Here is a 26,808-nt window from a genome sequence, read left to right as displayed (position 1 = left end):
TAATATGGAAATATGCTTTGCATGACTGCACACATAAAATTGATATCAAATTGCTTGCCTTTTCAAGGAAGGGGAAGTGGAGGGAAGGAGGAAGAGAATTTAGAACTCAAAATTTCAAAAAAATGAAACTAAAATTTGTTTTTACATGTAATTGGAAGAAAAAAAAGATGAAAACAAAACAAATAACCCCCTGGGAGAGTCAACTAAATACTCACACTAAAATGTAAATGATTAATATCAGATTTTTTTAAAAAGCATGTTTTGCCCAGAAATAAAGTACTGGGCACAAGGGAAGGGAGCCAATACCAAAACAGACAGTTGGGCCCACTTAAGGCAAACTTTTAATTTCACAATTTTGCCTTAGGTCTGATGCCCCATTGTCTGTGTAGTGAGAGGGTAAGGATATTAGACAATTGGTTGCCAAAGAGGTGCAGTTGTCACTGGTGCTGTATTCATGTCGTATTTCCTGGCTCCAGTTCCTGGGGCACTGCAGGTTTCTCTTCTTACATATAATGCCGAGGGAAATCATCCACACCACCAGGGCTGCAGAGATGAACCCCACCATTGAATAAATCATGACTGAGTTCTCATCTTTTGGCAAGGTTTCATTTGGGTCTGTAGGGGGAAGACATACAGTCACTATCACTATTCATCCCTGAGTTACAACCCCTGATGCAGAAGCAGAGCAAAGCAACAGCTGGCAGCAGAAAGAGTACAGAACTGGGCCGTTAGAAGACCTAAAGTCTAGTCCTGGCTCTGCTACAAACTAGCAAAGTAGATGCTATATTGAGTAGCATTATGACCTTGACCTCTCTTGGATTTTCACTTCCTCATGTATCAGTGGGGATAACACCTTACCTATTTAGAAAGGATTTCTGAAATCTTAGGTGTGAAAAGACTCTGAAAAGTGACACTTTACTACCAATGCCACCTTGGGCAAGTTACTTAACCTGCCAGAGTCAGCTTCCTCTTCTGTAAATTGAGGATGTTAGACTATAAGATGGCCTTTGAGGTCCATTCCAGATCTCTGACGTGCACTGTGATTACTGATACTCCTAAAAAATGAAGATGCCAGCTTTTGGTATCTCCTCATCTTTTAAGATTAACAATAATAAGCAAGGAGATCAGTTTGATGAATTTCACCCCATCACCTTGATGAAATTACAGTGTAGAACTTGATGCAGGCACCTGAAAGGTTGTGCCAGACTGATGACCCCTCACTGATCTCCAGGGTGGAAATTGGGGCCACCTACTCATAGCTGGTTGACCATCAGAGGCTCACCCCTTTTCCCTCTTTCCTTCATTTTCTCTCTTCCTTGGACTTTCAGATAAAAATGCAGTAATGAGGTGAAGATTTATCCTTCCTTGCCAAAAATAGAACATGGCAACTGACCTTACAAGTAATAATAATAATAACTCACAGCAACAATGGACTCAGGGTTTGTTTGTATTTATTCTTTTATTGGTAAGGCTAACTGTTTAAGCAAGGCGTTTATGTTAGCAAATTGAATTTGCTGAGCTGTTTCCTAATATGAAATGAGAGATTTGAGAAAACTCAAAAAAGACTTGTGAAATTAGTATGTATTTTCATTTTTAAAAGCCTGATTAAAACAGAACTTAAGTTAATTGGACAGTTAACCTTGGGACTAGGAGGCTAAATAAATGCAGCTGATTGATGCCTTTTTTTCTCATTGCAGATATTAAAATGAAATCAGTCAATCTTTAACCTTTAACAGACTCCCATTGTAAAATTTATAAACAGATTCTGTACTTGTCCATTTCCCCCATTTGATTGCAGGCTTCTTGAAAATAGGGCCTTATCTGGGGCCGCTAGGTGGTGCAGTGGATAGAGCACTGGCCCTGGAGTCAGGTGTAACTGAGTTCAAATCCGGCTTCAGACACTTAATATTTACTAGCTGTGTGACCTTGGGCAAGTCACTTAACTCCAATTGCCTCACTAAAAAAACGAAACAAAACAAAACGAAAATAGGGTCTATCTTATATCTTGGTATCCCAGAACAGGATAAATTTTAATAAATGTATTGAGAAGATGAGTAGGATAGTGTGAGAAAATGAAAGGAAACAGGGGATTCTTGGTGAAGCACAAGTTGGAAAAGATGGTCTCTGAGACAGAGAGATGATCACTTTTCAACTCTTACTTTTGATTATATCAAAAATATTTGTTGAAATGAATTGAATATATATGTCCACCAGTAATACTGCTATCTGTTATGTCCCCTGTGTTAGACTCTAAGCTCCTAAGATCAAGGGTCATGTCTATTCTTGATAGAGCAGTATCAATCAACAAATATTTATTAGATACCTACTACCAAATGGGGACATAATAGACAATAAGTGCTATGAGTTCAGGGGGAAGCATGGGCACTGATGGTTACAACATCTCTCTAGAGAGAGTAAGAGGGATTAAAGCTGGGTCTGTGGACAGGAGAAGAGAAAAGGTATTGATGGATGGATATAAGCAAGAGTGTGGCAGCAGGAATGCACGACATGTTCAGTAGGCAATAGGCAAAATTTGAAGTGAAAGAGTTCAGGAAGATGAGAGACTGGAGATGAAGGTGGAATTCTGAAAGGTTAAGAGCAGATTGGAGAGGACCTTGAATGCCCAAGTAATTAGGGTAATGGGGAGATTTTGAAGGTTTTTGAGAAGGGTGCTGTCATTTAAACACTGCTTGAGGAAGACATCTTAGAATAGAAAAGGAAGGAAGTCATATTTACCTATCACCTGGAAAATCACATATCTCTCTACCAAATGTTGAGTGTCATTCAGGATACATTTGTATGTCCCACTGTCTTGTAGCTTCACATCCCTCAAAGTCAGCTCCGCATCCTTTGAATAGATGATGAGCAAGACACGTCCATTGAACTCCTTAGGGATGTCCGTGTACACAGTTCCAAAAAAATAACCATGTATCAGGGTAGGTGGTTTGTTCTGGTTGAGGCGGTACCAAGAGACACTGATTAAATCTGATAACTCAAAGTCAGTCCTACAATGAAAGATTGCCTCTTCCTCCAAACTTGAGACCACTTTTGTCTCTCTCACGAGTAGAGAAGAAATATCTGGGGAAGGAGATAATCAAGGTCAGGGATAAGGTTCTGAGTCTGAGAATCCCAGCTACCCAGTCCCTGGAAGCACACTCACTCTCCCTCCCCTAAGCACACTAGACAGGTCCTTGGAAGGGAAGAGGACCAGCTACTGGGGAGAACTTTCCAGAGACTTATGCCTTTGTTGTCCCCAGAGCTCAGATGCTGCTTCAAGCCATGTAAAAGCTTGCCATTTGGTCACTTCTAACCCTACATCTTCCAAGAGATTTCATTACCAACTCACCTGGAGTCATTTCTCCCAGAGTAAGAGCTTCAGCAATTCCAAACAGCTTCAGCGATCTCAAAAGCAAGAACAAGGACCATCTACAGGAAAGTTGCCCTCCTGGTATAAAGAAGAAAGTAATGAAATAAAGAACCAGGAAAATCTACTAAATTCATTTTATAAATCTAGAAATGTCTAGTTCATAGAAAATCCCTGGAGTCAGTTACATTCAATTTGCATCAACTTAATTTGCCCTTTTTAAATATAATCCCAGCATTTTAGATGTCATGTAATCCAAACTAACCTTGAAGGAGGAATCGCCTCCAAAATATCCCTAAGAAGACGTCATTGAAAACTCCATTTCAACATATCCACTGACAGGGAACTTTATTTATGTATTTATTTATTTATTTTTGCGGGGCAATGGGGGTTAAGTGACTTGCCCAGGGTCACACAGCTAGTAAGTGTCAAGTGTCCGAGGCCAGATTTGAACTCAGGTATTTCTGAATCCAGGGCTGGTTCTTTATCCACTGCACCACCTAGCTGCCCCGACTGGGAACTTTCAACCTTTAATGTGGCAAGAATTTTATCAACCATCTCCTGTGTGCCAGGTACTTAGAATTCAGTCTATTTATTTTGGGAAAACCCTAATTCTTAGTTTCAACAGTTAGAGCTGGAAGTCTCTTTGGAGCTCATCTCATCTAGTGGTTCTTCATGTTAGAAATGAAAACTCACAGAAGTACATGTGCCATAGAGTTGTTGCAAAAGGTCTCTAAATCCATTTGCAAACCAAGCATTATCATTTTGGTCCTTTTTTTTCTTTCTTTTCTTTTTCTTTTTCTTTTCTTCTTTTTTTTTTTCATTTTGGTCTTTATTAAGTTCCAACAAAATAGCATGATGCTATAATAAGGAAATGTATAACAGGAATGTTTCCTAATTATCTTGAATAATATTAAAAATATTGAGTAACAAACACTATGATGTATTAATAGTTTTCCGATGTATATAAATATTGAAGTAAATAATAAAATAGAAATCCTTTTAAAGCAATGCTGCATTCATAGCAGTTTTTTGTCATCACAATTTCTCAATTAACAGATACTAATAGTATGATTAGTTATATAGGAGTCTAAACATTTTTTTTATGTTAAAAAGAATACCTCCTAACTCAGAAAGAATAGATACCATTCAACTGGTCGCCCACCACCACAAAGCCAGGAGACAGTAGCTGCCATACATGGAAGCAGCAAAGTCAAGATTCAAACCCCAGGTCCTCGTTTCTAAATCCAGTGTTCTTCCCTTCATCCTACACTTATTAGGAAGCTCCTCCATAAAATGAACCAATTTGCCTCCCAACCTTCCACCTTTCTCCCTCTAGGGCCAAGAAGAACCAATCTAATTATTTTTCCACAGGCTAGTTGAAGTTTGTGACTGTCTTCCTTTCCCCAGACTCCAACAGATCTCTAATTCCTTAACTGATCCTCATTACAGGCTGTAGGTTATATAACTGCCCTTTCCCAGAAGAGGGAAAATTGTTTGGTTCCTTTCTCACTAGGGCTCATGGAGGAGAGGAGACAGGTGAGCAGTCTGCATTAAAATGTAAATGTAGGACCCTAAGTATTTTTAAATTCTTACTTAAAATCAAAAGATGTGGCAATGAATTGGAAACTGAGGGCATGCCCATCCATTGGGGAATGGATAAACAAGTTGTGGTATATGAATGTAATGGAATACTATTGTGCTGTAAGAAACGATGAGGGAGCAGATTTCAGAAAAACCTGGAAAGACAACATGAATTGATATTGAGTGAAATGAGCAGAACCAAGAGAACATTGTACACAGTATCAACAATATTGTGTGATGATCAACTGTGATAGACTTAGCTTTTTTCAGCTCTTTTCAGCAATACAATGATCCAAGACAATGCCAAGAGTCATGATAGAAAATGCTCTCCACATCCAGAAAAAGAACTATGGAGTCTGAATATAGATGGAAGCTTACTATTTTCACTTTTGTTGGGTTTTGTTGTTGTTGTTTCTTCTTTCTTGTGTTTTTTTTCCTTTTGTTCTGATTCTTCTCTCACAATATGACTATTAGAAATGCGACTAGCAGCTCAAATAGTGTTGCACAGCGCAGCCCTATTGTTGCAGCTCTAGTGTTGCTAGCAGGTCACTGCTCAAGGAATCCAAGCAGGCAGCAGTCAGTGGGTGAAGGCTTCTTTATTCATCTTTGAAGATGGGGACTCTTCTGAATGTGCCAGAGAGTGCACTGAAATGAGATCCCTCACCTCTATTTATAGCCCTCAAGGGTCCCTCTGGACCAATCACATTACACTTCCCATTTACACCCGGCATTACAAAAACAACCAATCACAGCATACAGTACCAACTTCCCACATATGGTAACTATAAGATTGTATCAGTCAGCCAATCAGACTACCCCATTAACAACCAATCAGATTGTACCAGTCGACCAATCAGATTGCAGCACTAGGCCTTAACCTTATTCTGGGCAAGAATGTTCCCATTCCTCACTAGAACAGTGCTGTGTTAACACACATAAGCATACATAACTTATCAAGAAACAATACTCAAGTCGGGGTTTGAACACTAGGGTCATGGAGATCACCTAGTGCACCTCAAGGTGAACTCCCAGCTTAGCTTGGCTCCCACAAAACACAGACCTTATTCCAGGCCCTGTTCAGGCCTAAGGCCCAGTGAGCCATGGCTCCTCAGAGTCTCATGTGTTGAGCGGCCCCCTACTGGGAGGTTTGGGCAACAACCAGACTCACTCTCTGCCTTTAGGGCTCTGAGAAGAGTCCAAATATAGTCTTTTCTCTCATGACTAATATGGAAATATGTTTAAATAATTGTACTGTATAACCTATATAATATTGCTTGTTGGCTTCAGGAGGAGGGAGGGAGGGAGAAAAATTTGGAACTCAAAATCTTATAAAAACGTATGTTGAAAACTATCTTTACATGTAATTGGAAAAAAATAAAATGCTATTTTTTAAAAATCAAAAGATGGTCACTTAACCCCAATTGCCTCACTAAAAAAAAAATCAGAAGATGTTTGAAAATGCGTGCTCTGTTTCCCTTAATGGGAATATCATAAAGGGAGGGGATGTCTAGGCTGAGAGGAGAAAGAGAACTTAGTGCTGGAACAGGTGTCTCATAAAGGGTAATTGTTAGGAAAAATATGAAGACTGGGGCACAGAGCAACTGATGGTAGAAAGAAAGGACAGCAGTTCAATGAGAATGGAAATAAGCATTAATAAGGGAGGCAGCATGGAGTTTCCTACACTGATAACCTTGCAAGTGTAGCAAAAAATTAATAATAGCCAACATTTATATAAATAATACTAAAATAATAATAAAAGCAAAAGTAGGAACCAGGAGAATTTAATGGAAAAAACAGGCACTATGCTGCAAGTCAGAGATAGATGAAACAGTGAGTGACTAGGATTCCTACAATGGAAAACACTGGGACACTTTTCAGGTTGGTGAAAAAGGTGGCTTCCATGTCAGTTTCTTCTTTTTCTATTAAAAAAACACCTTAATATGCACTTGTAATCAATAACAAACCAGTTAAGCATATTTCTAAGTATCTAGTTTTTTTAACTTAACATACACAATGTCCATACCAGCTGATTGGCCATCCCTTCCTATTCTGTTCACAAGGTCACAGAATTTCAGAGTTGGAGGGGACCTCAGAAGCCATCTATGTCCCACCTGCATTGTGCAACATGCTTAGGTGGTCATCCAGACCTCCATCAAGGAGGAACCCATTGTTTTCAGAAGCACTTTGGGATATCTGAAGTCATTAGGAAGGTTTTCCTTCCCATAAGCCTAGATATGCTTCTTTGCCACTCATGTCACTTGCCCCCACTTCTGCCCCCTAGGATGAAACACAACAGCTCTAATGCTCCCCTAGCTCCTCTCTTTTCCAAGCTAACAACCCCCAGTTTCTTTGACCAATCCTCCTATAACATGATCTCCAGGTTCTTCTTTATCCATATAAACTTCCTCTAGACTGTCTCCATCTTATCAGTGTCTTTCCTAAAATGTGTTTTCCAGAACTGAACACACTACTACAAATGTGGTCTGACCAGGACAGAGTACAGCTGTGCTATCACCTCCCTAATTTTTGATACCAGGCCTCCCTTAATGTAGCCTAAAATCACTACTGTATTGGGGTATGCATTTTGATTTTTAGGTGATTGTATTTAGCGCATGTATTGTCCTTCTAATTTTACTTTATTTTCTATTACTTCATATCTTTGAAATTTCTTTATATTATTACATTCATTTTTTTAAAAATAATAAACATTTTTATATAAAGTTTTGAGTTCCAAATTTTATCCCTCTTTCCCTTCCTCCTCTCCCCCTTCCCTGAGGTGGTAAGGAATCAGATATAGGTTATACAACTACATTCATTTTAATTGCATTATAATCTCCTATTACATTGATATACTATATTTAACTATTATCCAGTTGTTAATCATTTAGCTTGTTTCCAGTTTTTTCAGCTCACAAATAATATCGCTATGACTATCTTTAGGCAGCTAGGTAGCATAATGGATAGAGTGCTTGCCATCGGGTTAGGAGGACCTGAGTTCAAATCTAGCCTCAGACACTTACTAGCTGTGTAAGGCAACTCATTTAACCCTATTTGCCTCAGTTCCTCATCTGTAAATGAGCTGGAGAAGGAAATGGTATACCACTCTAGTATCTTTGCCAAGAAAACCCCAAATGAGGTCATGGAGAGTCAGACACAACTGAAATGACTCAATAACAACAAAACTGAGTATCTTTGAACCAAAAATATGGTGGGGAGGAGGGGAATGGTAGTAGACAGGATAATGTCATTAGGTTATATTTACAATTATGGCGTAGCAAGGACATGAATCTTTATCACATTCTACCCCCACTTTCCCCGCCTACCAATTTGTGTATCATAGGTACCTGTGCTAAAAACATCTGCTCTTCCCAGTCTTCCCTTTCTCAGATAAGAGCCTCACCATAATTTTTGCCATAGAGGAAGGTGGGAAATGGAAAGGCAAAAGGAAAGGGAGTGTGAAAACCACCCCAAATCCCAGCCACCTCAAACTGAGATAAGGTAACATCATGAGTAGGCACACTGCTCTAGTCAAGAAAAAGAAATTAATGATTCATGGAGAGAAAAAACAAGACCTTTTTGGGGAAGGGTAAATAAACATGATTCAATGACAACTGAAGAGGATTTTCATTGTCTGCATTGGGCTATGGGACCTGGTATGCTAAGACAGAAGATTATATGGTTTGTAGACATTTCGGACCTAGAATTGAAAAACAATGACTCTAATCAGCCTCTGTTTTGGATTGGCTTTTGAGAAACTGATGCCATCTTACAGAAAGAATCATTTACTGCTAGAGAGCATCTGTGGCAGTAAGTCGTAGGCCAAAGCCATTCTGACCCAGGAGAAAAAAAGGCTACATAATATTGTTTTCCTATCCTGATATGCCTGCTCCAGATCAAGTCTCATCTCCTGGGGAAAAAAAAAGCAATTGCATCTTTAGAAGGAATTAAATAGAAGTGAGCAACCAGGAGACAGGAACCACTGTGGTGAATGATTGGGGATGGAGCCTCATTAACGACGCCAGAATTTTTTTTTTACCACTGGAACTCACCTAGGACAGTACTAAGTCACTGGGAAGTTAGGGGCAGGATGTTAAGGGGAGAAGGAGATTACACAGAGTGAGACCTTCTTAATTCTCTCTTGACTAAGGTTCTAGGAAAGAGAAGGGTACTTTCTGTATTCTTTGCTCAGTAAATAAAACTTGTTCTATCCTTGATGCTTTGTGAGTTTGAGTGCTTGTAAGGGGAGTTAATGTCCACCCTTGGAAACAGTGACAGATTTATTTTTTTCAGGTGGCAGCTGAGGGGGTTAAAGGATCATGAAAGTAAAAGAAATGAAAGGTCACCAAGGTGACCATAACACAAGTCAAGAGAGTGCCATAGGGGCAGCTAGGTGGCACAGTGGATAAAGCACCGGCCTTGGATTCAGGAGGACCTGAGTTCAAATGTGGCCTCAGACACTTGACACTTACTAGCTGTGTGACCCTGGGCAAGTCACTTAACCCTCATTGCCCCACTAAAAAAAAAAAAAAAAAACGGGGCGGCTAGGTGGTTCAGTGGATAGAGCACTGGCCCTGGAGTCAGGAGTACCTGAGTTCAAATCCAGCCTCAGACACTTGACACTTACTAGCTGTGTGACCCTTGGCAAGTCACTTAACCCCAATTGCCTCACTCAAAAAAAAAAAAAAAAGAGAGTGCCATGACATAAAGGTTACAGCAGAATTATTGGTTTTAAAACTTCACTTCCGGGCAGCTAGATGGCACAGTGGATAGAGCATTGGCCCTGGAGTCAGGAATACCTGAGTTCAAATCTGGCCTCGGACACTTAACACTCACTAGCTGTGTGACCCTGGGCAAGTCACTTAACCCCAATTGCCTCACTAAAAAAACAAACAAAAAAAAACTTCACTTCCTAATTTAAACCTATGTAAAACAAGTTCATATGACGAAGTGTTGCTTTGCATCGACAGATACTCCATACCACTTAGATTTATAATGATAATGTAATCATGGGATGTTTCCAGAGGGTTGATGAAGACTATTTATCCTAAAGTTCATCCTGTAGAGTTTCAGGAAAAAAAGAGGAATGGTCTGGAAGAAAAACTAAAAAGATTTAGAGTGGCACACATTCATTATATATTATAATCAATGCGGAGCCAACTTTAATCTATATTAGTTGTAGATAAAGGGGTTACAATGCATGTATTTCTAATATTTATTTCATACAATTCAAATTCCTTACCCACCAAACATTTTGCAAGATTTGTCAGTAAGGGAGGAAACTAAAAAACTAGAAATGTGGAAAGAAATTTGACTAGGAATAAGGATATCTGGATACAGTGCTCTATCCAATGTGTAGTATAACTAATGCAGTGGCCTACCCTCTGCTTTAAAGTTACCCTTACTTTGCCATTTAACTGCACTAGTTAAATTGCACACTGGATATAGTGCCGGACTTAGAGTCAAGAAGACCTGAGTTCAAATCCACCCTCAGATGCTTACTAGCTGTGTGACCCTGAGCAAGTCACTCTGTGCCTCAGTTTTCCCATCTATAAAATGAGAATATTAATAGGACCTACCTCCCAAAGTTGCTGTAAGGTCCAAATAATTTAATATTTGTTAAGCGCTTTGAAAATACTATATAAGTACCAGCCACAATGATGAAGACTTCCCCCTTGGAGGACAAGGAGAAAGTTCTTTTCAAAAATGACTATGAATTGTAACTTCCTAATTGGGGCAACAATAATAATTATTATTTCATGGGGAGAAGACTGAAGAAGCAGTCCCTGCCTTCAATTACCATCCCCACCAACCCATCCTACTCAACAATGCCATAAAATGCTTCTACTGCCATCAAAATATATTTCAACAGCTTCCTATTGCTTTACAGAAGTAGTTTTCAACCTGTTGGCTAAGGAACCGTAGAGGTTAGCAAATTTACTACGAGGGATTCACAAGCAGACTAACACTGTCATATTTTACCTTTAGTTTTAGCAAAAGACACAGTCAGGATTTATTAATGAGCAAAAATACCTTCTATAGGTTGAATAACTGTCTCATGCATGTATATATTATTTTTCCAATGTACCATATGTAGATGTTTGTGATTAATAAGATATTTATCTAAAAGCATAATTAATATTCATAGTAGCTTTTTGGAAACATGCATTTTCTCTTTTTTGGGGAGGCGGGGCAGTTGGGATTAAGTGACTTGCCCAGGGTCACACAGCTAGTAAGTGTTAAGTGTCTGAGGCCAGATTTGAACTCAGGTCCTTCTGAATTCAGGGCCAGTGCTCTATCCACTGTGCCACCTAGTTGCCCCAACATGCATTTTCTCAATCAATATATACAACTAAGTGGTACAGTTTATAGAGTACTGAATTTGAAGTCAGGAAGACCTGAGTTTGAATCTTGCCTTAGATACTTGACCTCCCTCTCCCTTATTAGACTGGGAGTTTCCCAAGGGCTGGGACCCAGCCCTCCTCCTCTTGTGGTGTGGTCCCACATACTCTCTTGTTAGATAGATTTGTCAGTGGCACCAGAGAAAAGAGAGGGACCGGCTGTTTGGGAGGTTCTTGATAACTTTGTTTGCCCTCTTATACCCCTGGACTTGGAGCCAGATCACCTGACCTTCAATCCTGACTTGGATATTTATTGAGCATATGACCTTGGGGAAGATATTTAACCCCTTTTCGTTTCAATTATTGTCATATGTCAAATAGTATGCACTGCCTACCTTACCAGGTTGTTGTGAGGAAACTTGTGAATTATAAAGTACCATAAAATGTGAGTTATCTAAGTGAGAATAGGGGAGAATTTCATCATCATCCTCTTTGTTGTCCTTGATTCCAGGAATACAGAATCCGGGATCAGCCCCTGGATTCCATGAGCCACCCTAGAGCAGATAGCTGCAGTAAGTGAAAAAGTGACCACTCCTCAATCTGCTTAGGTGCTGGGTGGATAATACAGTCTCACTTTCTAGAAAGGGTAGGAACACTGTGGAAACTGGGGGAGGGGACAAAGAATGAGAAGCCAAAGTCTCTGCTCTCAGAGAAGCCATGAGCTTAGCACACCATAGAAACGAGCCATGGTTATCTGGGACTCTTACTTAGTTTTTGTTCTTTAGTTTTTCAAATGAACCATTCCCTCCCCAACCAGAATAAGTTCCTGGACTGGACAGGAAATGTTCCTTACACCCTCATTGTTTTGTCCAGAGCAACTAGTGTGGTGCCTAGTGTAGTATAACATCTAGTGTAGTCATTGCTTGGGATTTCTTGATTGATGCCCAATGCTGAGATGTTTCCTACCACATCAGCAGAAAAATGCTGCATCCGGCACAGGCCCTCTCACCCTAGCATATTGAGCGCTGATGCCTGCACAACCACACCTTGCACTTTACTTTTCAAAGTGCTCTACAATGGATCATCTCATTTGATCATCACAATAACCCTCTGAACTAAGTAATTTAGATATTATTATTCCTATCTACCAGGTGAGGGAACTGAAGCCCAGAGATTTTCTAGGCACTGGTCAAGGTCACATGGTTAGAATTAGATCTAGGTCTTCTGATTTCTATATCAGTGTTTTTTATACCCATACACATCTCCTCCTCTGGATCCTATCTCCTTTGCTTAGGTCACTTTATCCCTTTACCCTGCCCTGCTCCTTCCACCGCAATGCTATTCCAACTATCTGGTTTCTTCCTCCCTCCCTTTTATAGTTCATCCAGGCCTCCCTTATCATAACCACCCCCAATAAGACAGAAGCAAACTCACTTCTCTGGGACCATCTGGCTGCCATATTTCCTTCCAGTGTGATACCACAGCAGCTGGACCAGGCACCCAGTGCCTCTCAACCTCTCCGTTGCTCTTAAGTATGTGCTTTTTCTGAACTATACCTCTGAGGCAAGACCAACCCAGTGTCCCAGCCCACCCAACGTATCCAAAATATCTGATGGGGAAAAGTAGTGGGGAGACTTGATAAGACTGAAGAACCAATGCCTATTCCAGAGGTTAGTTCAGTCAGCAGCATCTTGCTAAAAGAACAGATGGCTCCTTAGATATATTTTATGGTTGAAGGGCCATGAGTTTACTGGATTGAAAGGGAATTAGTGGTGTTATGGGGGAAATAGAGTAGGGGGTTTGGGATAGGGTTTGGGGTTGTTAACCTGGAAATTGAGGAAACAATCACTATAGGAGAAATAAGGTCTTTAATGGGGCAGAGGAACTCTGCTCGTGGTATCAGAAAGCTCAGAAACTAGGAATGCCCAAAGATGGGAACTATAAGGGGCTAAAATTCTAGCTAGTCTGTCTAAAATCTAATGAGTGGTCACCAATAAATTATAAGCTTTATCAAGAGTTAGACTTTTAAGCATTTATTAAGGAGAATAAGAATTTGATGAAGAGAAAGAGAAAGGCCTAGATTTTATCTGTCTATTAAAGGGAGAGAGCATTCCTAGCTCTACTCTCCGCCAGAGTCCACACGAAAGAGTCAGAGTGCCAGCCTCCCCCTTCTTCCTCCCACAAGCAAACATCATTTTCTGACGCCAAAGAAAAGACGCATGGTCTTGCCCTCAGAGACCTTCTCCTCATGGTGGAACTTTCCTACAGTAAGTCTCCAGCAGGTGGCGTCATTCCAATTGTTACAGAACCCAGGACAGGTTTTGTTTTGTTTTGATGTATGTTAGTTCTTCTTTGAGTCAATTCTGATGATATTAAGGTTCACTCACTCCCCAATTCCTTCCCCCTCTTCCCCTCCCCTCCATAAGCTTTTTTCTTGTTTCCTTCATGTGAACAACCTCTCCCCAGACCATCTCTCCCCTTTCCCCTCCCCCAGTCTATTTCTCCTACACCTCAACCCTATTTTAAGGCTGTCATTATGGGTTAGTTAGGTGGCACAGTGGACAACACACCAGCCCTGGACCCAGGAGGCCCCAAGCCCAAATCCGACCCCAGACATAAGATACCCCACAAAGAACTAAACATAACATCCCTTCGTATTCAGTTCAGACCTGTGTCCTCTGTTAAATCCTTACTGAGATAGTTCTTATGAGTTTGAAGTATTATCTTCCCATGTAGGAATGTAAATAGTTTGATCTTTTAATATCCCTCATGAAGTCTTTTTCCTGTTTATCTTTTTATGCTTCTCCAGGGTCTTGTATTTGAAAGTCAAATTTTCTATTCAGTTCAGGTCTTTTCATAACAAATGCCTGAAAGTCTTCTTTCTCCTTGAAATTCCATGTTTGCCTCTGAAAGATGATGCTTAGTTTTGCTGGGTACGTGATTTTGGGCTGTAGTCCCAGTTCCTTTGCCCTCTGGAATATCATATTCCATGCCCTCCGGTCCTTTAATGTAGAAGCTGCTAGATCTTACTTTATCCTTATTGGAGCTCCACAGTATCTAAATTCCTTTTTTCTAGCTGCTGGCAATATTTTCTCCTTGACCTGGGAGTTCTGGAATTTGGCTATAATATTCCTGGAGATTTTCCTTTTGGGATCTCTTTCAGGAGGTGATCGGTGGATTCTTTCAATTTCTATTTTAGCTTCTGCTTCTAGAATATCCGGGCAATTTTCCCTCACAATCTCTTGGAGGATGGTGTCTAAGCTCTTGTTTTGGTCATGGTTTTCAGGTAGTCCAATGATTTTCAAATGATCTCTCCTAGATTTATTTTCTAGGTCAGCTGTTTTTCCAAGGAGATATTTCACATTGCCCTCTATTTTTTCATTCAATTGGATTTGCTTTACTGTGTCTTGGTTTCTCATAAGGTCACTAGCTCCCATTTGTTCAATCCTAATTCTTAGGCAATTATTTTCAGCAGACAGTTTTTTAATCTCCTTTTCCATTTGGCTTTTCAAACTGTTGACTTTTTTCTCATGACTCTCTTGCATCGCTCTCATTTCTCTTTGCATTCCTTCCTCTCTTTCTCTACATCTTCGTTCTATCTCTCCTACTTTCTCTTCAAAGTCCCTTTTGAGAGCTTCCATGGCCTGAGACCAGTTCATATTTTTCTTGGAAGCTTTGGATGTTGGAGCTTTGACCCTAATATTATCTTCTTCTTCTTCTGAGGATGTATTGTGGTCTACCTTTCCCCCAAAGAAGTTTTCTATGGTCTTCTGCTTTCTCTGCCTAATCATCCTGGCTTACTATTTCTTGGCTTTTTACTCCTTCTTAAAGTGTAGTGCTGCTTCCAGGACACACTGTTCGCGCTACAGCCTGGCCCAGGGGGAGATTGGGCTTCTTCTCAGCCTGCCTGGCTTGTGAGTAATCACAGCCGCTTTCTCTTTGACCCGGAAACAGAAGTCTGATTGAACTCTGATTCTCTTATGGTCAGAAGCTTGGCGTGCTTTTACCCCTCCCCCACTGGGCCACCACCACTCGATTCAGCCCACTGGTTCAGACCCAGGGCGCTTTGCCCCAACTCCAGTAGATACTGCCTCCACCTCACCCCAGCCCACCGCCAAACCCCCTCGCCAGTCCGTGATCAGAGCCTCAGAAGCTGCTGGTGCTGAAGACTCTGACATGTGCTGGAAGCAGTGTCCCTGGCTGGGTCTGGACCGCGCACTGAGCTGTTCAGCCTGATCAGTAGGTGATCAGAATTGCCCTCTTTTGTGGAGAAATAGTCTCACTCTGTTCTTTTATGCATTAGGCTGTTCTGGGTTTTGATTTTTACCGCATTATTTGGGCATGAATGGATGGGTTTATCTGGAGCTTGTGGGAGTCACAGCCTCTCCTCTGCCATCTTGGCCAGGACAGGGTTTTTATGAGGTAACAGAACAGAGGGAGCTATGAAACTGCCCTTGGGAAAAGTAAGTTTCTCTTGGACAGAAACTATTTAATGTAAATGAATGTTTTTACATAATAACCTAAAGTCCAGGAAGTAAGCTTGGGAATCTTTGGGAGGGGATAGTTTGTTTGGGGGAGATCCATAAGCAATCAAGAGTCTGGAATTGACAAAGACAGTCAGCCCCAGGCTATTCATCTGCCTGGGTAGGGGGACTGGGTGGGGAATCTGTCAGTTCTTGGTAAATTTTGTAGTTCTCAGGGTCCTTAGGAATTCCTCTTTAAAGAATTACACCCACTTGCACACAAATCCAATAGAATAAGATAATAGTTTATATAGGGGTTGGGGAAGGGAAACCTAGAGAGAACTCCTTGGTCTTCTCATGGGGAGAAGGCATGGCACAGAGTGTGGCTCTGAGATACCAATCTCAGGAGACAGGCAGGTACTTTTATAGAGGACTGATGGGGGTAATCATCTGATTGTGGAAAGTTCCCTTATGGAGGAAGGACTATCCCCCACCAGTGGTGGCTGGGGGAATTGGGTGAGAGGTGGCTCTCAAGCCATCTCTCTCCTCCTCAAACCACAAAGGCAGCAGCCACACCCAATCTTATCTCCCCTGGGGTGAGATAACTTCGTGGTTGCCCATTTCAGGGGGAACAAAATACAGAGGAATATGTAAATGTTATGGGAGGATTATGGGCCCCTGTTACCCCAGAAGTTATCTAGGGAGGTCAAGGAACTTTTTCCTAGAAACCCCAGGAGTTTTCCCCTGAAATCTAGGAGGCCTCTCCTTGAGCTCAACCAAGGACAGACACACCCAAAAGAGATAAACAGCGTGGGCTTGAACTGAGCATGCTCCAGGACCACCACCCTACATTCCAGCCCTCCTCACCACCTGGATGAGGTAATCCTGTTAGGCATGGCTATTCCAGGAGAGGACCCAGTAACTGCCCACCAGTAGACTGCTGGAACCCACCAGGATTGAGTTAATGCCCATCACCAGATGGCTTACAACCCATCATCAAACTACACCAACCCACCACCAGAGGACTTTCAACCCACCGCCCAATAATGGACATTTACCCATGCCATCTTGGCCTTATAAAAGATCGCTCCCCAAACTAGTCGGGAGGAAACCGTTTTTTCTAAAACCTTCTTCCCTGCCAGTTTCCTCTTGTACCCTAATAGAACCTGTTCTTGTATCCCGAAATAGGACTTGTGCGAGAGTGTAATTCTTTACAGGAGGAATCCTAAGGATCACGTGCTTTCTCCCCATATCATAAAGATAAAGTAAACAAAGTGTACCCCTCCCCTTGTTATTGGTAACTTGTTATTGTATCTAGAATTCATTAGCTTTCAGTTCTCTGAGGGCAGACTGTCTTTTGCCTCTTTTGTGTACCACTCACTGAGATTAAGCACATGCTTGACATATAGTAGTGCTTAATGAATATTGATTGATTGATCTATAATAGTGTTCTTGGAAAAGCTGTATAATCAAAGAAAACATATGATCTGATATGTCCATAGAACTTTTAATTTTTCAAAGCACTTTTCCCTCTGTTTTTCAGTTATTCAATAAACATTTATTAATGACCTACTTTGTGCCAGGCACTATGCTAACGCCAAGCACATTTGTTCTTTACTTGCTGGGAGCTTGGCTAAGAGAGATGGTTGTTTCATTTTACAAATGAAGAGAAACTGAGCTAAGAAAAGTTAAGTGATTTTTACCCAGCTAGTTCAACTGGACCTAGTATCCAGATCTCCTTTCAGCTAGTGTATTTTCCACTAGGAAGAGAAACAGTTTTAGAGCACCTATGTGCCAGCCACTGGTACCATTGTGCTAAGCACTTTGTAAATATCCCATTAATCAGAACAACAACATTATGAGGTAGGTGCATGATCACCCCCAATCTTACATTTGAGGAACTGAGACCAAAAAAAGGTTAAGTGCTTGCCCTCACACAGCTGGTAAGTGTCTGAGACTAGATCTGAACTCAGGTTTATCCTCATTCCAGGCCAGTGCTCTATCTACTGATACACCTAGTAACCTCTCATGAGCAGGGTCAAGCTCAAATTGAAATAGGGGCCATTAAGTTTTTAGATGAAGAAATCAAATCTATCTATTGCCATGTGAAAAAGTCAATCACTATTGATTAAAGAAATGCAAATTAAACAACTCTGAGGTACTACCTCACACCCTATCAGATTGGCTATATGACAAAAAAAGAAAAAAATATTGTTGGAGAAGCTGTGGAAAAATGGAACATTAATGCATTGTTGGTGGAGCTGTGAACCATTCGAGAGGCAATTTGGAACTATGCCCAAAGGGCTATGGGACTGTGCATTACCCTTTGACCCAGTATACCACTCCTAGGTCTGTATCCCCAAAAGATCATAGAAGAGGGGAAAGGACCCACTTGTACAAAAATATTTATAGAAACTCTCTTTGTGGGGCAAAGAATTGGAAATCGAGGATATGCCCATCAACTGGGAAATGGCTGAACAGTTTGGGTATGTAAATATAATGGAATACTATTGTGCTATAAGAAATGAGAGCAGGAGGATTTCAGAGAACCTGGAAGGATTTACATGAACTGATTGCTGAGTAAGATGAGCAGAATCAGAACATTGTACACAGTAATAGTAACATTGTGTGATGATCAAGCTGTGATAGACTTATCTCTTTTCAGCTGTGCAATGAATCCAAAACAATTCCAAAGAACTCATGATAGAAAATGTTCTCCACACCCAGAAAAAAGAACTGTGGATTCCAAATCCATATTGAACCATACTGTTTCTTCTTTTTGACTCTTTTTTTTTTCTTTTTTGAGGTTTTTTCCTTGTCTTCTGGTCTTCTTTCACAATATGACTGATCAGAAACATGTTTAATGTGATTGTACATATATAACCTATAACAGATTGCTGTCTGTCTTGGGGAGGGGGGGAAGGAAGGGAGGTGGGAGAAAAATTTGGAACTAAAAATCAATGAAACAAATGCTGAAAACTATCTTTATATGTTTACTGGAAAATGATAACAATACTTTTATGATTACAAAAAAAAGAATAAGAACCATTAAACAACAAAAAGAATCCCTGTACGCATGTATTAACTTAGAAAGCTATACATTAGCATTATTTGTGCTTTACTGACTTTATTTATTTTGTTAAATATTTCCCAATTACATTTTAATTTGGTTCAGGCATCTCAGGAATGTTGTGGAAGCAGGTGGGCTATGTGTTTAACACCCTGCTTTACATCATTCAAGCTTTTACCTTGAACCAACAGAACTGAAGAGTTGAAGAAAATCCAAAGTTCTGTGCACCATTGTTTTCCTAGTATCCCATATTTATAACATTGAGGTTGTATTTTATTCCTAGCCCTCCATTACTCTTCATGTTCCATCAGTTACAAAGCTGTTGAATCTAACTTCTTCTCCATTAGGGCCTCTCTCTTGATATTCCCATGGCCACTGTTATGGGGGAAATGGGGTACGTGTTTGGGGGGTTAGGGGTTGGGGTTTCTTAAGGAATTCCTCTTTAAAGAATTATACCCTCTTGCACACAAAAGCAGTTAAAATAAGATGGTAGTTTATTTAGGGGCAAGGGAAGGGAGGGGGAGGGAAGGGGAAACCATGAAAGAAATCCTTGGACTTCTCATGGGGAGAGAGGTATGGAACAAAGCACATGGCTCTGAGGTACCAATCTCCTCAAGCAGGAGACTGGCAGGTACTTTTATAGAGGACTGATAGGGGGAGGGGGTGACCATTTGACTGTGGAAAGTTCCTTTAGTGAGGGAGGACCATCCCCCACTGGTGGTGACTAGAGGAATTGGGTGAGGGGTGGCTACGGATCTCTCTTCAGGACACAAAGGCCAAAGCCACACCCAAATTTATCTCCCCAGGGGTAAGGGAGGTCAGAATGAAGGGTGGAGGTCCCAAAGCTAGCTCAATCTGATCTGGTTCCTATTATCTCTCTAGGTGTATCTGTCCTCTGGTTTAGTTTCTCAAGGAGAAGATTCCTTGATGTACCCCAGAGAGCTTCTGGGGTGCTCTGCACCCTCAACAGCACTATCCTGGTATAGGTCCTCATTACCATTAGTCTAGATTATTATAATATCCTCCTGCTATTATTCTCCTTCAGACCACTATCTGTTCCTATATTTTGACCACTTATCTACTGGGGAATGGTTCTAAGTGTTATTTTGGGGGGGTCAATTCTCTATAAATTTTACATATCAAACTTTTATTTATAACAAAAGTTTGCCTTTATTTCATTACTTGTGTCTTCCTTGGTTACTACTTGTTTGCTTTCCTTGGTTACTGCTTTTTTTCCTTCCTTGTATTTCTTTTGTCTGAGGGATTTGTAAAGCAAAAAATCTGCTTGTGGTTGTTTTTTTTACAGAGGGTGAGTTAATGCTTCAAATGTCTCTCTTTTTTTTGAAAATCTATCTTTTTTCATTGATAATTAGGCTCAGGTTTTTTGAGTATACCACCTTGGACTGAATCTTGAGCTACTTGGATCTTCTGTATATATTATTCCATTCTGTACTTTGGTTTCTAGTGGTTGAAGAATAGTCTTAGATTATTTAAATTTCTTTTCCTTTATATTTTAATGTCTTCCTCCTGGTTGCTTGAAGAATTTGTTGTTTGTCACTAGAATGGTTAAATTTAACCACTATGTATCTCAGAGTTTGCAGCATAGGGTATGTGAGAAATATCACTCCAATAACTTCTGGAACTCAGCATTGGTGATGTGTCAAAAGCTCATTTATTGTCATTCTGGAGAGAATGGGCCACCCATAATGGCAATTGGCCCTCCCTCTAGGGTTACATTCTACGCAGGAATTGGGAAGTTCTTTTCTATTTGAATTAACCCCCATTCATGGATATTAGCATTTGAGTATCTGCTTCTATTCTTCCTGGGGAAGTTCTCAAGCTGAATATACAATCTGAATCCACTTTCTCAGAAAATTTCCCAGGAAATTTCATAACTTGAATACACACTAATCACCTGTAGGTATATTCCCAGACAGTTCTAATCAACTTCATTCCCACGGTGAGGAATCAACATTTTTTCATAGGGTATTTGTCTGAAAACGATCCATGGATTTTTTTGATTGGTACTTTGTTCTTTGTGTTCAGTTCTGAGCAGTTTTCTTGTATTATTTCTAGCATTGTGGTATTTAGATTTTTTTGACTTGTGTCCTTACAGGAAACCTATAATCCTCAAGTCGTTTCTATATATTCTGTCTTCAAGATCAATGTTTTGCTTGTAAAGAGATCATGTTTTCTTTTAATGTTATTGCTTCTTGCTTTTCTTCCTCCATATTGTCCTCAATTTAGGTGTATTTGCACTCCCAATCAGTTGTTCTCTTTTGTTTCTGTCATGGGGAAAAATGGGGTAAGGGGTAGGAGTTTGGGGTCCTTAGGAATTCCTCTTTAAAGAATTACACTGGGGCGGCTAGGTGGCACAGTGGATAAAGCACCAGCCCTGGATTCAGGAGTACCTGAGTTCAAATTCGGCTTCAGACACTTGACACTTACTAGCTGTGTGACCCTGGACAAGTCACTTAATCCCCATTGCCCCACAAAAAAAAAAAAAAAAGAATTACACCCTCTTGCACATAAAAGTAGTTAGAATAAGATAATAGTTTATTTTGGGGCTGAGGAAGGGAAGGGAAACCAAGAGAAATCCTTGGACTTCTCATGGGGAGAAAGGCATAGAGCATGGCTCTGAGATATCAGTCTCCTTGAGCAGGAGACTGACAGGTACTTCTATAGAGGACTGATGGGGGGGGGGGAGGTGTGTGACCATCTGACTGTGGAAAGTTCCTTTAGTGAGGGAGGACCATCCCCCACTGGTGGTGGCTGAGGAATTGGGTGGGGGGGTGGCTGCAGATCTCTCAAGCCATCTCCTCAGAACCAAAAGAAGCAGCCACACCTAATCGTATCTCCCCAGGGGTAAGGGAGACCAGAATAAAAGGGTGGAGGTCCGAAGCTAGCTCAGTAGATCTGGTTCCCTTATCTCTCTAGTGTTATCTGTCCTCTGGTTTAGTTTCTCAAGGAGAAGGATTCCTTGATGTGCCGCCAGAGAACTTCTGGGGTCCTCGTGGGCCCCATGACATTTCCCCACTTCTCTATATATAAGAAAAGGGGATGAATATTCTTCTGAAACTGCTTCATGCTGAGCGGAGGGTTTGAAGAATCATGGCGCAAGGGAGGGGGAGGGGAGAGAAGTGGAGAAGGGCCTTGAGTGTGCGGAGCTATGAGGTCCAGAAGGGGTCCAGAGGTGAGGCACAGTGCCATGAATCCTTGAGCCTAGATGGAACAGACTTAACAAAAAATTAAAACTGACCAGAGCAAAAAAATGAAAAAGGACTTTATCAGATCAGGGAGTAAAAGTGTGACCCGCTTTTTTCCCAATGAAGCTGGAAAGGCTGAAAAGCAAGACAGGGCATGGCCTGCCTTGTAAGAGGTTAAGTAATCAGATCAAAGCTTAGTTCTGTGAGAAGCAGTGTCTATCTACATTTTAGGGTCCTTTTACCCCATCCCCACTTTATGCCTTGATTGAATGCTAGGACCTGAACCAGAGAGTAAGACAGAGACTGCCCCTGAACCATTCCTAGGCTTGCCTCCTATGCCCAGCTTGGCCATGGGCTTGACAAGGAGCTGGCCAGGAGACAAGCTGCAGAGCGCTGGGTTTTTCGCTAGGCCATCCTCTTGGTGTTGCCCTGGGGACAAAGAGTAGGAGAGACTGGCCTCACCTTCCTGCGGTCCCCCACTCCTGTGTGCCCCCAGTTTAACTGCAGCTGCCAGTAGCAAATGTGGGTGATACAGTTATAGAAAGCTTGGTCTATGGAGCGGGCACAAGCCATCTTTTCTCTCTCTTGGCTACTGCCAGGTCCCTGTTATTAAAAAAAATCTTAAAAGCACTATCGAGGATTTGTGAGGATGTATACTGGGGACCCCAGTCTAACTTCTGGAGTTCTCTCCTAATGTCAGGAGCAGACTGGCTGATAAATGAATATTGAGGACCGTTATTCCTATGTCTCTTTGGGGGGTCTAGGTTGGTATATTTCTTCAGAGAGTCCATGAGGCGACTCATGAATAGAGCTGGATTTCCTTAGTCTCCCTGTGTGATCTCCTTCACCTCAGTAATTGACTTGTTTCTTAACCCCCCTTCTCATTCCTTCAACCAGGCAGGTGACCATGTGATTTCTACCAGCCCTGTCTTCCTGTTTCCATCGTAGTTCCATCTCCGTTCTGCAACTGGGACAGGCTTAAGTCCAGGGACCCCAACCCAATTTCCAACCTGCGAGTATCATCCCCAACTTGTACCGCCAGGTCCCAAATCTGTTTTTTCTCATGGGGGTACAACCTGGCAAGAATAATGTGCAGATTGGTCCAAGAAAGGTCAAACTGCAGTGTCATAGACTTAAAGCCATCTATGGACTTTGTGGGGGTTCTCTGAGTAACTCCCCAATTTCGCTTAATCTGAGATAAACTGTTTATGGAAAAAAGACATGCCTTAATGTTATGCCCTTCCCAATGGGAAATTCCCTTAATGGAAGCAGGGAAGCAGTGGGATATGCTGGTAAGGACCTTGGTATGGACCTGGTGAAAGCCGGTTTGGGGAGATAGCTCAGGTGGAGGCTGAGCCAGAGGATTGGGTAGAGGGCCCAGGTTAGTCCTTCCAGGTGGGTGGGGGAGGGGTACAGTCTCTGGCTGCAGCGTGGGTGGAGATAGGGAAGAGGAGATGGGCATAGGCGACTGCAGATTAGGTAAAGCAGATGGGATCGGCTGCTGAATGAAAAAAAAACAGGAGAAATAGGAACATATTGGGTTCCCCTAGATTGTAAATGGGGTACAGCAGGATAGGGCAAAATGAAGGATACTGACATCCTCTCCCCGTGTGCCCGGAGCTTGGCTGTGGAGGGCACAGGGAATTGGGTTCTGAGATCAGCCGGGGTGGGCAAGGAGAGGTCTCAGTCATAGAATGATATGACAGTGGTGACCCATAGGTACGGAAGCAGGTGGGAAGGAAGGATGAAATGAGAAAAAGGTAGGGGAATGGGTTTGAGGAACAGGAGGGTGTGGGTCTCAGAGGGACGTGGGAGGGTTAGGTAATTGCTTGGACTTGCAGTGATTCTCAACCAGCAAGGGGGACCTCATCCTTTGCTTTTGACTTCTGGCTTAAAGTCATCAAAGTTGATATGTAATAGAAAAAATCTGATAACCCCCTTTTCATTTTTTTGCCCTGGTTTCTTTTAATTTAAGTCTGTTCCATCTACGCTCAAGGATTCATGGCAGATACCCAGTGTGCCTATGTGCCACCTCTCACAGTCTCCTCACACTCAGGAACAGCTTCTCCACTTCTCTCCCCCTTCCCCCTCCCTTGCGCCATGATTTCTTCAACACCCCGCTCAGCATGAAGCAGTTTCAGAAGAATCTTCACTCCCTTTCCTTATATATAGAGAAGTGGGGGAAATTCATGGGGCCCAGAGGACCCCCAGAAGTTCTCTGGGGCACATCAGGAATCTTCTCCTTGAGAAACTAACCAGAAGACAGATACACCTAGAGAGATAAGTGGAACCAGATCTACTGAGCTAGCTTCGGGACCCTTCCACCCTTTTATTCTGGTCTCCCTTACCCCTGGGGAGATAAGATTAGGTGTGGCTGCTTCTTTTGTGTTCTGAGGAGATGCTTGAGAGATCTGCAGCCACCCCCCACCAATTCCTCCAGCCACCACCAGTGGGGGGATGGTCCTCCCTCACTAAGGACTTTCCACAGTCAGGATGGTCACACACCTCCCCCCCCCCCCATCAGTCTCTATAGAAGTACCTGTCAGTCTCCTGCTCAAGGAGATTGATATCTCAGAGCCATGCTCTATGCCTTTCTCGCCCATGAGAAGTCCAAGGATTTCTCTTGGTTTCCTTCCCTTTCCTCAGCCCCAAAATAAACTACTATCTTATTCTAACTACTTTTATGTGCAAGAGGGTGTAATTCTTTAAAGAGGAATTCCTAAGAACCCCCAACCCCTACTCCAAAACCCATACCCCATTTTCCCCCATAACAGTAGCTTGTGAAGAAGGCTGCAACTGCTTTTTACCTCTTGTATATAATTCTTACTTTGATGATGTTTAAGAGGTTATGAAGATGAGGAAAAATGTCTAGTCCATCAACTTGTTGACTATGTAACCTGAAAGTGGACCAAGTCTTAGCCCTTGATTATTTAATAGAGAGGCGTGTCCTACCATCTGCCGCCTCCGCACGCTGCCGCCACTGCTATTAACAGACAGGTGCACAACAGCCCCTGGAATAGCAGTGCTCCCCTCTCATTTTGCAACCCTAGTGCTTTGCAAATAAATGCTTTTCGAAGTTCATTCATTCTTTATTGGTGATGTTTGATATAAAGGCATTATCACATTTTAAGGGGCATTACTATAGTGTCTCTGGAGGGATGTTGTGATGTTTAAAATTTTACTTGTGGTCGCCAAAAATAAAAGGCTTCAGTACCAGTCTTTGGGCATTAAAACATTTATTAAAGCATACAGATATTTACAAAGAGTTCGAAAGGTTATGAAAAGAAGTCTACTAGCCTAGAGTTCCAGCTTGGTTGGGTTCTTCCTGAAGTCCTCCTCCCAAGCCTGCTTTAATCAGGAACTACCTTCTCAAGCTGACTGTGGGAAGCTTTTTATAGATCTGGAACAGAGGCGGTCCTTACATATTGCTTCAAGGTGATTGGTTGGCGTCATCCAAATCATTGTCTTTGAAGTGTTTCTCAAGTTGAGTTCACAGTCTAGTTTCTGAGAATAATACCTTCTTAAGGGATAGCCAGGTGTGATTACAATCCAATGAACTTGAAGTAGGCTTAATCACTCTCACTTGATTCAATCAGTCTCGATTAATCTCCAGTGGGGTCTTTGAGTATCTGCTAAATCCCATTATTTCATCACAATGGCAACTAAGATCTGTGTGTAGCCTACAAGAGAAAGTATGGCTAGCACCTGCTACCAGAAGTGACAACTGGTAAAGCCAGAGGACAGCTGGCTTGCAAGGCTATAAGGAAAGAAGAACACTTGCACCTGCTACTGTAATAGAAATACTATTTCAGGAAGAGAGCTTATATGAGACCAACGTTGATTCAACCAATACCTTGTACTATTTCCTACTAAGTGTTCCTAATTAACTCTGCATTGCCAGCTCTACTGGCAGCTAAGTAGCATAGTGCATAGAGAACTGGCCCTTAAGTGGGGAGGACTTGAGTTCAAATTTCACCTCAGACACTACCACCAATTGCTTTAAAACATCCCAGGACATCTCCGAGTGGTCCTGATATATATCTTGCCACTGGACCCGAGATAGCTCTGGAGGAGAGAATAAGATTGGTGATTTTTCACAGCCCTCCCTCGCTTAAATCCAATTCACTGCAAGTCATAACATCACCCTGATGTCAAGTCTTCTTCGAGAATGAGAGGACAAACAACAAGTCAGCTCCACCAGCCATATGTTTTTAATTTGATTAGCAATGCAACCAGGGACATTAAAGGGGTTGGATCTCTTTACCCCAGCTCTACCCAGATCCTTGGCAATTTGGGGAGTGGAGTACAGGGAATGATTGGATGATTTGGTTTGAGGTTCCTGGCCCCAAAATATAATAGGAATTAAGACAAATTTTGGACCACAAGTCAGGTAAGTATTTAGACTTAGGAAAGAAGAGCAGTATGAGGGCAGCTAGGTGGTGCAGTGGAAAAAGCACTGGCTGGATTCAGGAGGACCTGAGTTCAAATCCAACATCAGACACTTGACACTAGCTGTGTGACCCTGGACAAGTCACTTAACCCTCATTGCCCTGCAAAGAAAAAAAAAAGGAAAGAAGAACAGTAGCAGGAGAAAAGGAATTCAAAGGGCAGTCTTAAAACCAGCCATTGGCTTCTGAGTAGCTAGCTAGGGTATTATAATTCAAAAGAGTAAAAAGAGCCCTTGGACCAAAGCTTCTTAAACTATGGGTTGTGACCCCATATAGGGTCGAATAACTGAATGTGGATGATGTAAAAAATTTGGCAGCAGTAAAATTTATGTATA

At 41.7% G+C, this 26,808-nt stretch overlaps 1 protein-coding gene across 1 annotated transcript; it reads right to left on the bottom strand.

Moving 5' to 3' along the window:
- Window positions 1–61: 61 nt before the first annotated feature.
- Window positions 62–12,855, bottom strand: LOC122735583. Its single transcript, XM_043977262.1, has 4 exons — window positions 12,721–12,855; window positions 3,347–3,445; window positions 2,737–3,078; window positions 62–615 (listed from the first exon to the last, which is right to left on the bottom strand). Exons 1-4 carry the CDS (start codon window positions 12,743–12,745, stop codon window positions 329–331), a joined length of 753 nt encoding a protein of 250 aa, XP_043833197.1. The 5' UTR covers window positions 12,746–12,855; the 3' UTR covers window positions 62–328.
- Window positions 12,856–26,808: the final 13,953 nt, after the last annotated feature.

Source organism: Dromiciops gliroides, chromosome 1, assembly GCF_019393635.1.
Source record: "Dromiciops gliroides isolate mDroGli1 chromosome 1, mDroGli1.pri, whole genome shotgun sequence".
Lineage (NCBI taxonomy): Eukaryota > Metazoa > Chordata > Mammalia > Microbiotheria > Microbiotheriidae > Dromiciops > Dromiciops gliroides.
Note: the sequence above shows the minus strand (reverse complement) of the source record. Positions and strands in the feature narration are given on the sequence as shown.

What these genes read in the sequence shown, in the direction of transcription:
- LOC122735583 (XM_043977262.1), bottom strand. Translation starts at nt 12,745, where the DNA reads ATGGCAGCCAGATGGTCCCAGAGAA. An exon ending in TCTGGGAGAAATGACTCCAG is followed by an intron (nt 3,079 to 3,346) that starts GTGAGTTGGTAA and finishes CTCCTTCCCCAG; the next exon opens with ATATTTCTTCTCTACTCGTG. An exon ending in TGTGATTTTCCAGGTGATAG is followed by an intron (nt 616 to 2,736) that starts GTAAATATGACT and finishes TTCCCCCTACAG; the next exon opens with ACCCAAATGAAACCTTGCCA.